Here is a 17,544-nt window from a genome sequence, read left to right on the forward strand (position 1 = left end):
TATTTTCATGATATTATAAATATGATTTTTACGTCATGTTTTAAGAGTTTTACAAGCTTTAGATATTGCATGTGTCTTATTGCTTTATATATTGAGTTCAGTTATTCATGAGTTGAACAGAGCCAAGGTAAGTGTTCTCTTGTACTCCTTTCAAGCTTAAGTTGTGGTTTAGCTTTTCAGCTCGCATACTCGTACATTCAATGTACTGATGCCAGTTGGCCTGCATCTTATGACGATGCAGACACAGGTACCCAGGGTTGGCATCCTGCACGCCGTTGATCCAGTTGAGCACTCTAGAGTTAGTGGTAAGCCTCCTTGCTTTCCGGAGGACTCGGTTGTTTTGATCTTTTAGTTTTGTTTTAATTAGGTTGTTGTGGGGTCTGTCCCAACATCCATCTCAGTATTGTAGAGGCTTCATACACAGTCAGTCAGTTAGTATTGAGTCTCTCATCTATGTATATATGTAAATATTCTATTTTGTGACTCGAGTTGCCTTTTTGGCCAGATTTTATCAGTTGGTTGTTTTATAACCTTTCGTTGCGTTGAGTTGTGCTGTTGAGTTATGTTTCCGCTGAGTTAAGAAAGCCAGGCCAAGGGTCCGCTCTGGGCCAGCAATGGTCTCCGAGTGCCGGTCCCGCCCAGGGTATAGGCTCGGGGCGTGACAGTATATTTTATGTTATTATTTCATTGTGCAAAAAAAATGAATGTAAGAAATTCTGCACATTTTTCTTTCAGAAACTAATTGTGTCGTGATCATACACAAGGAGACTTTGTTCCAATCGTACATTTTTTCTTTATTTCTCGCATTTACTTGATTCCTTTTTTGTCTAGAATGTTGGATCTGACCCAAAAGAAATAGAGTGGCGTCCAAGCTGGTTACATGAGCAATTATAACAAAGGAGTATACATCTTGTGCTATAGTATTCTGAAACTATAAATATACAAAGAAATTTTATATTCTACTGACCAAAGAACAGAAGGCTTGATAAGGAATCTTGAACAATGGTGTGGAAGTCATTATCTTCTGCTTTGCCAAAAAAAGATACAACAGATTGTTTGTTGTGTGATGATAACAACTAAGCTCACTTGTGCTTCTTCCCACCAGTAAGAATACGTTGAATTTGAAGCCCTCTGCTGAAGGCCTGGTTGAAGAGCAGCCTTGTCTGGAACTCGGAGACAAAAGGGAACCAAGCAAGAACAGCAACCGGTGTGAAGATCACAAGCCCCATTAAATAATCATATCCTCTAGCTAGAGCCTTCACAGATCCCCACATTCCTATGCCCTTCACTACTGGCCTACATGCCTGTGCTATCTGCAGACGACAAAAGTTTACACACAATTATTTGAAGTCTAGGGATAAAATTGAAGATATGAAAAATATTTACCGAAAGAAGAGCCCATCCAGTTGGCAAGAAGGCCAATAAGCTGGCAAAAATATCTCCAACGGTAAGACTTAGGAATTTGAACATCATGACAAATGTGACTATGAAGCCAATGAAAAGGAACAATTTCAGCAGCCTGAACATCAGCTGGAAATCAGCACTGAACTTCTTCCTGCCCAAGGATACAATCTGCAGATAGGAAGTACAGTTTCAGAACACTATGTATGGAAAGACAACCTTCTGCAAGCAGAGTTTAAATTAATCTTTTTCTAAAGAATGGTTTCTTGATGCAAAAGAGGTTCCACCATTACTGACCTTCAAGACTACCATGACGAACACGATGACCAACCAGGACAAACCATAAACCTGTGATCATATCAAAATGAGGATTAGCATATAAATGGGATGAAAATTACACTTTCCATATATTGTATTGAAGCTGAAAATTCAAGATGAACTAACCATGATACTTTTATCACCATTGGACACATTTAGCTGATAAACAATTCCATACTGGAAAAGTAAGAAGCGCATAGAAAGAAGAACTTCACAGAAACGGCCAATTAGACCAGAGCACTGCAGATGTTCTTGCTCTTCATCCCACCAAGACTCCCAACTCTTGGTTGCTGGAACACCAATGCCTCCATGGTTGCTTATCCACTTCCCCCAATCTTCCCAATCATCAACTATCTTTTGCCACTCAAAGCCTGAAGGATTAAAGAGGAAGGGAGCAAACAACCATGAAACCACAAGGAACCACATTGAGCCACTGAGAAGCAAGAAAGCTACATTATCAGTAACTGCCACACCGAAAATTTGATAAGCTATGAGGCAAATCATAATTTCCAGTGCTTTGGTGAAGTGGCTCCTCGAGTACATCCTGTAGTTCTCAGCAAACTTCTCATGTCTCACGACAAAACCACGCCCAGTTGCTCTGTATTTTGCGCCACCATGTAAAATTGTGCGGCCAAAGTAGTGGAGTTTTGTTCCAAGAGAGAAGGTAAAGAAAACAGCAGCCAACTGCAGGTTCATGATGATAATGTCACCTAAAGCAGTCCTGAAGCCTCTTTCGAGCCCAATCTCCATAACCATGGGCAGGGCCATCAATAAACCAAGTTGAACGACAGACTGTGAGGCCATTGCAGCTTTAAGAGCATCATCACCCTTGGATCTTGCAACTTTGACGATGGACTGTTCCAGTCCACTCAATGCAAGGTAGAGTTTACCATATAAAAATGCATAAACTGTGAGGACTACCAGCTGCAAGGAATAAATAAAATGGTATCATAGGTATATCTTCCTTTAAATCATCTCGCATAAGCAAAGTGATTGACGCACATGCTTTATAATTGAATTAATTGGGATACATTGTAATTCTGAAGTAATGAAAGTCCATACCATATGAATTGAAATTTTATATATTAATGTCATCAAATGTTAAACAAGAATTACCATTGAGCTGATATAAAATCCAGTAGTTGTGAAATAACAGGACAGCATACGGAAGAAATCAAAGCGATGTCCTAATCTGTATAGATCTCGGCTAAGAGTCTGCTCTCCATTACCACATGCCACTTTTGCCTCAAAGAGAGAGATTTGGTTAAGACCAACATCTCGCCCCTTTCCAACTTGAATGTATTCATGGTGAGTAATATTTCCACGTCGCAATGTTGAATTGAAACCTATAGAGCCAAACGTTATTGAACAATAAAAGTGTTCTGTCTATGCATCAATAGACATATTTCTAAAAGTTACCTGCAAATATGTCCTCACTGAGATTGATACCCCTTGAAGCTTTGCTAATTCCACCACGAGTGATGTGGAAAATTCTGTCAAATACATCTGGATGTCCATAATGGAAGCGGACCCTAAAATCATCAAGGTACAATAGAAAATAAATCTCATGGTCTTGTCCGAAATGAGAATATATCATAAATGTAAATCAGTTGGATATAGCAGGTGAACACTAACTGCAAGCAAACCACCAAAAGAGGAAAAATGTGTGTTTGTTCAAGAAATGGTCTTGCTCAACTTCACACTAACAATCCAGTATACTAGTTTTTCTACTCTCCATTTCCATTTTGGAGAAGGAGAGCAAGTAACTTACACTATGTTTAGTTCTTAGAAGATTTAAGGCTACGGGGAAATAATGAAACTAACTGGTTTATTTGCCCTTTTGCTTTGATAGTGGTGATTACTTCCAGTTGGTAGGCCAGAATTTGAGAACGGTCCATCCCACCATAATAGATCTCTCCTACCGCTAGGACCGGGTCGCTTCCAATGTCAGTAATTGACGATTACACAATTCGAACAATTTCGAATTTACCTCAAATAAACAATGAATAAACCATTACAATTAGGAGGGAAGTAAAACAGATATAATCGCTCTTCCTATCAAGTTTTGGATGGATTGATAAAGCTGACCTGGAATGTTATTCAATTCGTCCATTTTTACTTGACCAATTTATTACTTCTTTACCAAATAAGGGAAATGACTTGTACCCCTCCACTTCTCCTTCTACTCCTCCAACCCCTTCCCCCCTCTTTTGATCCAACCACAGATAGATGAATAATGCAGGAAAAATAAAATAAAAGTTGAATAGCGCTGCAAATGTTTTGCCAAAAAATGATTGATATGGAAATACAGGACTGTCTGTTCAGTAGTTTTATGCATTAAGGAAGAGAACAACATACCTTAAAGGCCTTGCAAGAACTCTCTGACCAATGGTGACAAAACTTGTCTCTTGATTAGACATAAACCAAGCCAATGAAGACACACTGTAATTGAAAGATGTGAGGCCTTATCAGATATGTCAAAAACCTGGATTAGATGAAACTAGGCAGGCTGAAAGAGAAATTATTAGGCAACCTTCCAGTGAAGATATGCTCACGAACACCTAATATTGTAGGTGGACGCACTCCGTGATCTTCATTAAATTCCTCAAGAAGGTTACGCATTTTTAAAGCTTCTTCCAAGTAATTGTCCTGCAAGAGAAAACATTAAGTTATTATTTTCTGATTACCTATCTTTATTTATTTGAACCGTCTCTTTTCACCTGATTCATGTCAATGGTTTGAAGAGCTTCCCCACGAGAGAAGATAATGGCATGATTCTGATTTTCAGGCTTTCCTTCTCCTATCTTTGCTGCACCAGGCAACTTTATTCGGTATATTTCCTTCAAACGTAGATCATAGAAGAAATAAGGACTTGTAGCGCAAAGAATCAATTACAGTCAATATTTAATATAAAAGAACTGTGATAACCTGATCAAGATTATCAACTGCTTTCACCAACACTGAATAATAAACCTTCTGAGTTTTTCCACCTTCCCGTTCTTCAACTTCATCAATATATGCTACACGGAGAGAGGGGTTGCTGCACGGAAAAAGGAGAAAGAATGTTTCAACAGAATTCTAAATACATTCGAGTATGGGAGAATACAACTTCTTTTGGTTTTTCCTTGTATCTTTGGAGAAACAGAAACTTACTTGACCATCAAATTCAGAATATCAGTTGCATGCCGATCTCCATTTCGCTTTTGAATTCCATAATTCTGGCAGGTGGCGACATAGGTGAATTTCATATCAGCCACAGCTTCTAATTGAGCATACAACGATCTTTGGCTTTTCTTATCCTCCTCGGATGGTACTGTAACAGCTTTGTATCCTTCGAGAATCTCTGTGTACAAATAGTCACAATGTAGTGCTTTACCAGAAAGGAATTCAACACTTGATACCCTATTTTATGCACCTTAGCTGACGTATTGGTAAAGCAGACTAAGCAGCTAAAAATTGTCGTCTGTTTAACAATGTATGTGTTCTCTTCATGTTTCTCAATATAACTCGCTATAATCTTAAACATAACAGATTAGAGTGTTAGTATAAAAAATAGTTTTATTTCCATTCATCATTGATAGCTCCCATTACCATGCAACAGATCCAACCACCATAAAAAGTTCTGGTATGACAAATTAGGTGATACTCCTGTAAACTAGTATAGAACTCAGTTCTCACACCACACATGTATCATGATCAGAGGGAAAATACATGTACATAACACTTATGTGGGTCCTTTTGCTGGTTCATATGGCTACTTGTAGACCATAGCATGCCTGAATAAACTTCAGCTGCCTATTATGTCGAGCACATATCATATGCAAGGGAAAATACTCAGAGCAGATAGAAATTATTTCTTACTAAAGAAAACTCAGCAGATGTCCCTCATTATTCCTTTTATTACAAGAACTGTCAAGGTTCTTAGCCCAAAGATAAAATCTCTGAACAGGAAAATGGCATTAAAAATATTATGGTTTACCTCCTTCTGAAGCCATGTCAAGAAATGCTTGAAGCTTCAATGCCCTTCTGTAGTACATCATTCCTCTTACTGAAAAGAATAAACAGTAACGATGAATAGTCTATAGGAAACTGTTATGTCCAAAAGTATATTATAAGAAAAAAGTATTTTAAGGTGCCTGTTCTGCAGAGAGTCTGTCCCCTTAATGAGGCCCAATGACGTAGCTGCAAGATGTTTTCTTCATTTTCCCAGACCTCTGGCTCCTTTTTACATCCAAGACGTTCCATGAAGTTATTCCATTCATCTTGAAGGATATAACGTGGTGTCAATAAAATAGGGAGAGGAACATCACACTGAAAGGAAGTTCATTTTCAAGTAGTTGATAATAGAATGAAACCTGGATAAATCTTTTGGAGATAGTAAATGATTGATACACCGTCTTCATTTTCCATCTCAAGATCACCTTTTGAGTAGACAGTTTCCTCACTGTAGTATGGGGTCATGACACTGCATATGAAAAAATATTATTGCACAACTGAATTTGGGATAATAGTACAATGGATCCATGTGTCAAATGAGATAGTTTGAAAATTAATAATAAACAAAAGCATTGGTATTTCTGCCGCTATTTACATATTAATAGTGTGTTCTCATGATTATAATAATGCAATGTTACTTATTAACTTCATATAATTGATTGTTGACTGACTATAAATCTTATGCTCACTCCAATATTAGCTGCATGCCATAGGTAAGTCATATTTTCAAAGGAGAAAGCTCAAACGCATCAGATAATTTATCTATAAACTTGAGGATGTATGCTGTCGTGAATTATGAGAAGCACCTGAATGAAAGCATTTTGCGCACTCGAGGTGCACGTGGCATTTCCATGAACAATGAATTTGTGAAAAAGGAAATCCTTCTCCGTGCTTCGAGGTTAGTTGGAACTTCAACTGCTGATTCTTTCACAGTCAAGAGAAGATAAAGACGCCGAAGCTGAGAAATAAATTAACATGATGATTGTTTTTCTGTTTATCGATTAATTGAAGATAAATCATATGATCATATGTATATTAAAAGACCTGTTCTTCCCACTGTGCTGTTACTGGAGGAGGGAATGCAATAGCTGTTCTTGAGTCAGTATTAGCAAAGAGCTGTTTCCCAGAATCCCTTCCACTATGACCAAGTTCAACAAGTTCCCTGAAATAATTATACAAGACCAGAACAAATATAAAATTGAATATTTTAGATAACATCAATGCTATGCATTTATTATCTGAAAAGCTCATCCAAAAATGGCACAGAATTCACTAACCCGATTTCATTCACCATCATGTCACGGGTCACTATTTCTAACATATCCTGCAGTGCTATGACAACATTGTTCCTTTTAGATGGATCGCCATCTCTCTGCAACAAGAAAGAAAGTGAAATATCTGACATATGAAGTTCCATTGCTACAGACACCAGCCAGCGCACTTACCAGTATCTCAAGTAGGTCTACAAATTTCTTGCAAAGGTTTTGCAAAGGTCCTGTTCTGAAACTCGAAAGGAACGTGTTCTTTGAAATGCTGTTTTCAACTTCTTTTATGATGATTCCTATGATCCTAGACACACAAATTAGACAGGATCAAGAAGATATGCATGTAATGAAGAAGTATGAAGTGTTACTTGATGCAGCAATTGGAAGGACCACATTAAACAGCTGAAATGGTGCATGAAGGTTGCAACTACTGTAGGTATGTTGAATCACCACTTTATACAAGGTCGCTGATATGAGTTTCCACAGAGGTAACAAAACAATGGTTCAACAGCAAAAATTAAATTGAAGAACAGGTAGAGGAGAAGTGAAGATTAGAGAGAATGCAACTTATTTTTCAAAAGACAAAGAACACAGGTTAAATCAGACAGTTTAATGGATAAAAAGAAAACTCAAAAAATGACAAGAATTAGAAATCTGATTACCCAATTTAAGGACTTAAACGAAGCAAAAAATGCAATAAAAAGACCATTCTTATGAAACCAAAACACCAGTGATATAAACCTAAGGTGATTCAACAAACAATATCACTTTATCTGAAAACCAAGCATTACGGCGTACTACAGCTAGAAGAAGTGCTGCCTGTCTAAATGAACAAAAAAGGGGGTAGCGGAGGGGAAAGAAAAAAGTTCCAAATCATCCTGATGGGTATTCAAGAATATATTTGAATTCAGATGCATGTGTTCATGAAGTTGAATGATGTTGAAGTTAATATAATGATTCATAGATCTATGAATCAGCTGAATAAGCAACCTTTTCTCAGTTTCTCCAACAACCAGGGCATTAAGAACAAGTTTAAAAGACTCATAGCATTCAATAACGGCACACTTCATGTATTCATCAGCACATATGCGCTTCCAAAGGTCAGCATCTTTGGAACGAAATTGTAAAGCCATGTCCAATGCAATTGGAATCTGCAAACGGAAGACAATCAATCAGTGTAGAAGAAGAAATTAAAACAGTGGTGCATCAGCTGACAGTCTTTACCTTGCTAGCAAGTAAAAAGGGTGGCCATTGAATAACTTTCAGACTTGGATCCGAGGAATAAGGAACAAGTAATAGGTCCATCTCCCTGAAATAATGTGCACACAGTTCAATTATTTATGTAAGATGAACCAACTAGAAAGCAAAAAGATGAGTTAAGGGACTATTCCTGTCACTTATAAGATCCTCTTCGCGAAAACTGCATATAAATTCATTCCATAACTGAGCAAACTTTGCAGCTTCACTTCTCTTGCTGGGTGAAACCTAGACATCCAAAAATAATATGTTTTATAAGATTTTCACTTTTATAAGTCTTTGGCAATCTATTTCTCTTCATGGCCTGAAGAATGAAAAGCATATACATGACGGAATAGGTGAGGACAAAATAAACCTCATTAGAACTCTTGGAGAGTGAAAATCTTTTTTTGTCAGCTTTATCATTAGGCACCAAGTAAGTGTTGAATGCACCAGGCAGAGACTGAAATCTTGACCTTAACATTCCTAAAGTTCTTATCTGTTTGAGAAGCAACAAAAAGTGCAGAGCCATATGTTAATAAAGATTGACAAACTCAACAGATTAACAATAAAAAATTAATAAGATGAAAGCATAGTTTTTCAGGAAAGCATATTTTAATTGCTTCCAACCTAAAATATCTCAATCAACCCTGATCTTAGATGAAGCAGATTCCAGTAGTGACTAATTTAGTGATGGAACCACAGCTATGCTACCAGAAAAGGAACTACCACTTCTAACCAATCTTTATCACTGTCCACAAACATTAAAGTTTGGTCTAAATCTTGCTTCTGTGATTAAAAGAGGACACACTTCAGATATCCATCTGCAATCTACTTATGATCACTGCTCCTAATACTCTACAACATCCTTCTTTAAATTGGAATTTTTCCCGATAAAAAAGAAACACATTGAAGAAATAAAGTTAACTAACAACACAAAGGTTGTCTCACTTTCAACTATGCTCATTTCTGTCTCCAGCTTACCTGATGTTGGATTGAAATCAGGAAATTATAATTGTTGTACAAACACAGATTTCCAATTTTTAATATTTTCCAAGGAACATCACTACTATTGTAATGATGCTCTACCCCAGACATCATAACGAGCAGCAATAATCAAGTTCTCTCTAAACTAAATTTCAGTAAGATCTATTGACAAGTGATAAGACATCAACCATATATATTGACGGCAAAGTAAATGACAATCAAGATGCATTCTGAAAGTCCTTACCTCACCCAGACGATCAAAGGCACCTATAACACCACCACACAAAGTTGAGAAAATAGCATACCATATTTGAGCATCCATAAAGTAAACCTGTATAAATTTGGAATACAATATTTACAGGTAAAAGATAACCATGAAACATCTACAAATGAAAACAAAGACAAGGCATACCATGACAACTGGTGCCCACAGGGCAAGCACAGCCCCATAGTTGCTCCTAGCTGCACAGATAGGATAGATTCATTAGCATCAGTTCGCAGATAGAGAATCTGAAAAAAGAGAGCAAAATTTGGAATATATACCATCGGGGAAAAACTCATGCCAAGCATACTGAACGTGATTGATGTCCATTATCATTTTCGTGGGTTTTATAAGAGGTTTTATCTGAAAACACAAATATACCATGATTAGAAGATTAATATAACTACCACGTCTCATTCCAAAGTAGAGCAATGGTATGTACATCCAATTACCTGAATAAAGTAGCTGAATGCAAATTTTGCACAAAGAAGTAGCACCCAGAAGAGAGTATACCTGATACAAAAAGCGGAGCATGCGATAGAGCAAGTGTCGAACACAAATAAGAGAAAGTTGGAAGTAAAAGACTTGTAAACGTACTTTATAAGTGCAAATTGACTTTCATGCATTCCCCTCCCAACATATATTCTTGGCTGCAGAAAAACAAGTAGGCCCAGACAGTTAATAATGTTTGTTATAGAAAATAAAATATTGGCATATCAATACAAAGTAGACAGATGAATGGACAAAATGAGCTGTTGTCTTATGGAAACAGATTATCCTATTTTTGCAAATGCTAAACCATATGATCAGAGTACACAAACTTAGTTCACCTAAAATTCGAAAACATATAAAGTTTCGCATAGATTCATTCAAGTTGCGCCCTTGATATCTAAACTATTTTACCTCTGTTCTTTTCCCAGGATTTTTGTTCTTTCAGCCATCGTTTTTTAAAAGCATGGGATACGTTAGTGTAAATCTTAAAATACTTTTAAAATACTGTGCATTATTTCATATGTAGAAGATCTTCACAATTCGTAAAGGGACTCAACCAAAAAGTCTGATGTATTATCGGTGGTTATAACCCAAAAAAAAAACACAATTAAGTCCAGATTTGGTGAAAGAAGAAGCAGAAGCATAGAATAGCAATAAAATATTTGCTTTCAGCTCAAGAGATTGATTAACTGAAGATAGCACGTAAGCCTTCTAGACTAACAACTATGGAAAATAAAATGTTCGTAAGAAACTAAGCGAATGCGTTTTCGTGGATCAGAAGGCTTATTGTTATTACCTGTGACCACCACAGAAGGAACCTTACAACAAGCCAATCCGAGTTCTCAATCCATCGACGGAGCATTGGGAAGATAAACAAAGCTGTAGTAAGTAAATTAGGTAGTAGATACACAGCCACGGCCATTAGGTACATAGGAGGAATGCCCTTCATCTTGTCTAGAAATGTCAGGGAACTTCGGATCTTCGTAAGTAGCTCTGAGTTGCTTTCTTGGAGATAAAATAATGGGAGGATGACACACCATGCAAGACTCACAACTACCTTCAGAACATTCCTCAGTACATCTGTGAACTTCCATCTATGATAACCCGGAAAGTTAAGAAAAAGGTCCAGGATACCTAATGTAAAAACAAGGGATGGTTATTTTTCTACTAAGCTGCTACTAATTAATATGTAAAATGGAAATAATAAGAGTAGAAAATCTTACGAGATATTAATACATCAAAGAAATTCATAGATTTACGTACTTTGGAGGAAGCGAAGCATAGCTGCCGTTATGAAAATACTGGACAGGTTGTATAAAGAATCCTTCTTAAATATATCCAACACAGGAATCCCACTCCATGCAAATATGACCATGGCCTGCAAAAGTAAATTCCAAAAATGGCCCAAAACGGAACAAGCTATAAGGAGCAAAGAAACAATAGTATATAGTAATATGCACAGTTCGAAATTTCCACCTGCAAAGACAGGAGAAAAAAGGTCCAAAGACGGTCATAGCTTCGGAAGATATGCCAAAATGACCGTGTCTCAACAAAGTATGATTTTCCCATTTTTCCAGGCTTTTTATTAGCAGCTCCTTTTCCCTGTAATAGCAGTCATTAGGTAAACAACTCTTCTGCTGATAGAAGCAGAAACTTTCGATGAAAGTACAAGTCATACTTGTGTGGTGTCACGCGTTGATTTAAAGAAGTCACCATCATCGCGCATTGGCCAACCTAAAGAAAAGCAATCTTGCGACCTGTCAACGTATGTCAAATTCAAAGATTACATATGAAACCATTTGTCATGTTGTTATTTCTCTTATCACAGCACTGAAGTTATTGTTCTAATTAAACAAGTACCAGAAATATTCATTCAGATCATCATAATTGCACCAATTTGAGTACGGTGCTTTTCCATTTTTGCTTTTTTTGGCTTCCTGGAAGAGCAAATCATCGTTACAAGCATTCGTAAAAAGGAAAATTGAAGTGGAAGAAAATGCAGATGTATGAGACGTATTACCTTATCAATCACACGGTAAATGGGAGTAATGACCTTTCGCAGGAATGATTCGTCATCCCCACCATAAGAAGGCTTGATATTTTCTCCAGTGACAATGCTCACATTTCCTGCTAAGAGGCCATGGAGTTCATATGCCATCTGCATCAACAATGTAGAAGTTACTTTCGCATTGAAGGAAGGATTCCTCAGCAAATGTGTGTTATTGGAGGAGTACAATTTTGACATCTATAGACTAGAAGTGGTGATATAAAAGAAGATTAATGAACCACTCACATTATGGAAGATGTAACATAGACACTCTGGCATGAAGCGGAGATTAGCTGCTTCACCCCATATTAGAAGGTAAAGGCCCATGTAAAGTATCTTTCTTTGTTGTGCTTCTTGTTGGGCTTGAGGGAGCCTAAATGCAATTAGTTTGTTGTGTGAAAATGTTACTCAATATTTATGGTTTATACACTTCTAAAAGCCAAAAGAGCAAAAGCATAATGTCCGCTTGAAAGAAAGTATATATATTGCCAATATCTTACCGCAAACTGTGTTTTTTCCCCAAGTACTTACACCATGTTTTGTAGTTTTTGAACAACTTGTTCATTAGAGCATCCACAGCTCGATCGTCAAGCTACATTGGAAACAATGGTTTATAAGAACAGATTTTGATTTTGTCACTGTCTTGTATAGCCTTGCTTTCTTGCTATTAATACATCCAGACAAATAAAAAAATGCATTTACTCCAGATTCTGGAGTAATCAATTCAGAAGGAGACTGATAAGAAAATTAAGTAATACAAAGCATGCGCTTGAGAACTAAACTAAAAGGTCTATTTTAATACAAGGTAAAATGAATAAGAAATCCTAGGAGTATCAGATATTAGATAATATTAGATATTGAGTATAATGGGGAATAGAAAACACATAAGCTAGCTATATGTGATACATGCCTTGTTAAGTGGCTCAGCCTTGGGGATTAGCCTTATATGAATATTTGCAAGGAGCAAACTCAGATTCTCCCGCTGGTTTCTTACGTTGTCCCTCTGCAGAGAGCACACAGAGGTTAACAAATTCTCTTTCTGACCAAAGACCTGAGTAGAGTTTCAAGCAATTATAATCTCATTCTTTGAAGTAGGAACTGTTACCTGAAACCCAAACATTGCCCTTAACCAATCCAGCACATCCAGTTCCCCTGTTTTCTGCCTCTGCTGTTCAAATGAAGCTGGCCAATTCAACCCACGTGTATTTGAGAGAGCAGAAACGGCTGCTTTAACCTGGTGAGGAGTTTTAAAGGAAAAGCTAAAGATCTTGACATAATGACATACTATTTCAAACTACATGTGCCTATATTTCCGTATGTATGAGTTTATGTAGTACCTCCTCAAGTTGCATAATGGACTGAGATGCTCCAGCCGAATCCAGGGGTAGAATATTATAGGGGGCATATATTTCCTTTTTGGCCTGAACATCATTTGCTGCAGCAATGATCTGTTCAATAATTCATGCCATTAAGTTCTTGCATAGAATCCTCCGGTGAATGCCAGAAAAATTGAGGATATCTAAGTGGAAGATTCGTAATTGTGCACCTAAGTTTTAATATTAGTACTGACCTCAGGAGCAACTTCTTCAACTTTTTCAGACTTATTAACGGCACAAAGAACTTCAAAAAGCACCCCAGCAGTCTGATATGCTTTACCGAGCTGAGCTCTGTTTTCAAAAGATTAAAAAACCTTGCACCAATTAGTACCAAACCACGGTAACAAATTTATAAAGAGGATATTTATGATACCACGAGAGTTACAGTTACCTGTCTGCTTGTTCTCCCTTGTTAAGAGACACGACATACTGCTCATAGTATTGCTTGTAAAAGCTCTCAATTTCCCGTGCATCCGTCTTTTTCACACGAGAAGCAAGACTCGACGCATTGTCCTGAATGAAAGCAATTCGTTTAGCTAACCCCTATACTTAACGATCGGGCACAAAGGAACTTTGTTGGGAATATTGAGGACCTCCTAAGCGACTCAACCGTACTCTACCGGAAATTGATGGTTATAAAACACCCGAGAAATTCTGGAAAAATAATACCACAATGCTTTGAATCTGAAAAAATATGCTTTGTTGCATACTTTAACTGACAAATTCCATTGAAAATTATCTGCCCTAAGTAAAAATTTCCCCATCAAACTGAGGAACTTATTAAAAACTGAACTGAACCGAACCGGTTTAATCTCTCTCTTTCCCAATAATAGTGAAGTAATCCTATTAGATTTCCCAATGTCTAACGCTTGATTTACCCCCTCGAGTTTAAATAATTCTAATTTAAAAACAAATACAAGTAATAAGGGAAAAACAATATATAAAGAGAAAAATAAAAAAAATCAAATCAAATCATACGTACACGCTCTAAACGTTGGAAGAGATTGGTTTTGAATTGCCGAACACCACGTCCACCTGAGGTGGGGTCCAATCTATGCGCCTTCTCAAACGCATAGAACCGACCTGTAACAACGACACCAAACAGGAAAAAGACGGGAAAATAAGAAATTGCAGAGGTATGTATAGGTTGAATGTAATGGTAGGAAGAGACAAAGACATACAAAGATAAGCAACGCGAGGGCGTTCATTTTGGATCTCTCTGGCGACGCGAAGGATTGGTGCAATGGACTGGAGAGAAGAGGGAACAACCTCGTTGTCAAACACCTCCATAGAGAAGGTAGTGGTGGCGGCACTTCGTGACGGTCGCCGAGTCAGTGACGAGGGCCCTGCGCCCCCGATCGGTGTTTGGGGGGGGTCCATTCCCTCCGCCGGTCTCGCCGGATTCGTCATCCTATTTTTTGTCCTCTCCTAATCAGTGCTGTCGGTAGCTTAGCTAACTAAATGTAGCTCTGGCTTCGACACCACCGCTCTCTTCCAGCTCCTCCAGCTCCTTTCCGTTTCTCCCTCTCTTCCGTTCAATTTCTGTTCAAAAATATCTCATATAATACATCCATAAGGGCCATAATCATCATCAGAATATACTTCACGATCAAACACGCACCATATAAATCCACAAACATACATAATTATCATACATTCACAATCACCATTAAACACATAACACAGGTTATGCAGATGCATAAACATGTAGATTCAAGTATTACTAGTCTTAACATTTACAATTGAATCTGTATAATGAAGATCTTCTCTGGTATATAATGTTACATCTATCTATATCATGCTAATCAAACATATGCATAAACCTTCTCCTAAATCCATAATCAAAATCACTCGAATAAACATGCTAGTTCGTTCCAGAAAGTAACATTCATACACATCCAAATTCATAAATACACACATGCACACTCACTCTACCACACATTCATTATATACATATCATGTACAAAAACTCATGCATACATTCAAACAAATCCGAAAGACTAGAAAACTTACAGCCTAGCATCTTAATTAACCGATTGAAACTTCATCTTTTGTGTACGTATAGTTCTACAGCTATACACATAAATCGTCAAACAGGCTCGTTTCCAATTGACATAGATATTACTATACAAGCAAAAACGGATCAATTAATTCATTCCACAATCTGAAAGCTTCTACATAAACTACAGCTATACACATAAACCTTCTCATAAATCCAAAATCATAATCATACAACGCATAAACGAGCTCACATTTTGGAAATTAATTACGTAATTGATACAATATGAAAAAGTGAAAGATAAGTACGTACTTACGGTTGAAACTTGACAATGATGAAGAAGAGAATGAGCTTGTGCTGCCTGAAAATAACCAGCAAGTAGGCAGGGAGGAGGAAAAAAAACAAACCAATCAATTAAACTACAAGAGAAATGAAACTAGTTTTAGCTGAGAGAGAGAAAAAATGATTGTTATGAGAATGAAATGTAAAGGAAAACGTACCAAGCGGAGACCCAAAAAAGAAGAAAGAGAGAGGAGAAGTGAACGGATAGTGGGAGAGGAGGGAATGGAGGGAAGGATTTAAAACGGAGGGAGAAAGACAGTTGATAGGTTCAGAACCAACGGACACGTGGAAGGTAGACCGTCATTTACGCTAATTCTGTTACAATTCTCAAACCGGTGGTCCCCATAATTTTCACCTCTCTTTCTTATTCTTCTTGTTGCATCGTTTACCAAATTCTAAAATCCGATAATATGTCATATTTATACATAAATATTCCAAAATATTTTTATTATATTTATACGTTAAAGATCAAGTGAAACCAAAGCTTATACATTAAGAATCATTTAAATAATTATTAATAGAAAGTACATGAGGTAAGTTCAATGTTTGATCTTTTTGGAAACAGTCTATCCACCTACATGCATGATGTATTGATAAAATTTGCATACATTTTATTTTTTTTCAGGTCCCTTTTAGTAGGATTTCACTGAGTATGTTGTTTGATAAGTCTAATTGTTTTCGGATGTTTTGATGATCCTCACAAATGCAGGGATCCGGTTCTCTGCAGAGTGTTCTCGTCCAAGGCAATGTGCTATACAGCTGGAAAACTGTCTTGTCAGAGGTTGGTGAGGTTGTCAGCGTACTACACCAATCAGAATGAACGAGGTTGTTAGTTCAACGGTTAATAATTATTTATGGTTGATATATTCAACAAGACAAACAACACATCACTCATTCATTCAAAGAGAGAAAATTCAAGCTTCGAAAAACAACAAGGGACCTCATCGACTGAAGATTGCTTCCTGAACCTGTTGTTATTTTGATTGCTTGTATTTGTGCTTACATTGTAGGATTCGTTTCACTTATGTTAGAAACGTATCAAAATCTTGTGTGAATCACTGTAAGAACATAGTTGAGTGCAACTTTGTGTCTTACGTTAAAAGTCTATATTAATCAGCGAGGAAAAGTATAGTGGGCAATGCAGGCATTGCTTTGGCTCATTAAGTAAATAGGTTGTATTACTTAGAATAGAGATTAGGAGGTTAATCTCTTGTGTGGTTGTAAATTGTGTTTTACTTTTGCTTGAGAAGATTAGTAAAAACAGTTTGGAAATCCTGTGAGACAGGTCATGATTTTACTCCCTTGAGCAAGGAGGTTTTCACGTAAAGTTGTGTGTGCTATCTTTACTTTCAGCATTTTCTTTTGTGTATCATAATTGTGCTAAGGACCTGGTCCTATCGTAGTTAGTGGACGCATACATTCCAACAATGTTGTTGAGGTATGTTCAATAGTTACTAGTTTTATTTAGGTCTTATTTGTTTTTATCAAGATTAAAATGTTTGAATCCTAATATTAAGATTAAGATATTTGAATTGAAATATTAAAATGTGTGTTAGGACTTAATGTAGTAATAAATTAAGATGGTTGTTTACTTGTTTTTAGTATTTGATGGTATATAATCTATTTTTATTTATGAACTTTATATAAATCACTAATATTAACATAATAATTATTTGCAATAAATATGATGGGTGGTGGCTATGATGATGGCTAACGGTGATGGAGTTGGTTGATGGTGATTGTTGAGGGTGGTAGCTAGTAGTTATGGTGTCAATAATGATGGCTAGTGTTGATGGATGATGGTGGCAATCAAGTCTGATAAC

General features: G+C 36.9%; 1 protein-coding gene across 1 annotated transcript; it reads right to left on the reverse strand.

The window, feature by feature from the left end:
• Positions 1–791: 791 nt before the first annotated feature.
• On the reverse strand, positions 792–15,722 carry LOC102578787 (callose synthase 5). The gene is made up of 43 exons (XM_015310265.1): positions 15,692–15,722; positions 14,562–14,922; positions 14,363–14,463; positions 13,772–13,893; positions 13,575–13,671; positions 13,342–13,452; positions 13,110–13,238; positions 12,915–13,007; positions 12,505–12,596; positions 12,251–12,377; positions 11,978–12,115; positions 11,818–11,894; positions 11,636–11,714; positions 11,434–11,559; positions 11,221–11,335; positions 10,754–11,091; positions 10,063–10,115; positions 9,918–9,978; positions 9,747–9,828; positions 9,616–9,665; positions 9,448–9,534; positions 8,593–8,715; positions 8,374–8,465; positions 8,205–8,292; positions 7,971–8,131; positions 7,161–7,284; positions 6,993–7,087; positions 6,760–6,877; positions 6,522–6,673; positions 6,075–6,184; positions 5,856–5,981; positions 5,699–5,767; positions 4,873–5,062; positions 4,648–4,759; positions 4,440–4,559; positions 4,253–4,368; positions 4,078–4,161; positions 3,139–3,251; positions 2,836–3,065; positions 1,846–2,643; positions 1,699–1,749; positions 1,387–1,572; positions 792–1,313 (listed from the first exon to the last, which is right to left on the reverse strand). The coding sequence occupies exons 2-43, from the start codon at positions 14,788–14,790 to the stop codon at positions 1,083–1,085; spliced, it is 5,796 nt and encodes a 1,931-aa protein (XP_015165751.1). The 5' UTR covers positions 14,791–14,922; positions 15,692–15,722; the 3' UTR covers positions 792–1,082.
• Between the last annotated feature and the right edge of the window lie 1,822 nt (positions 15,723–17,544).

This window comes from Solanum tuberosum, unplaced genomic scaffold (genome assembly GCF_000226075.1).
Source record: "Solanum tuberosum cultivar DM 1-3 516 R44 unplaced genomic scaffold, SolTub_3.0 scf00131, whole genome shotgun sequence".
In the NCBI taxonomy this organism is placed as follows: Eukaryota; Viridiplantae; Streptophyta; class Magnoliopsida; order Solanales; family Solanaceae; genus Solanum; species Solanum tuberosum.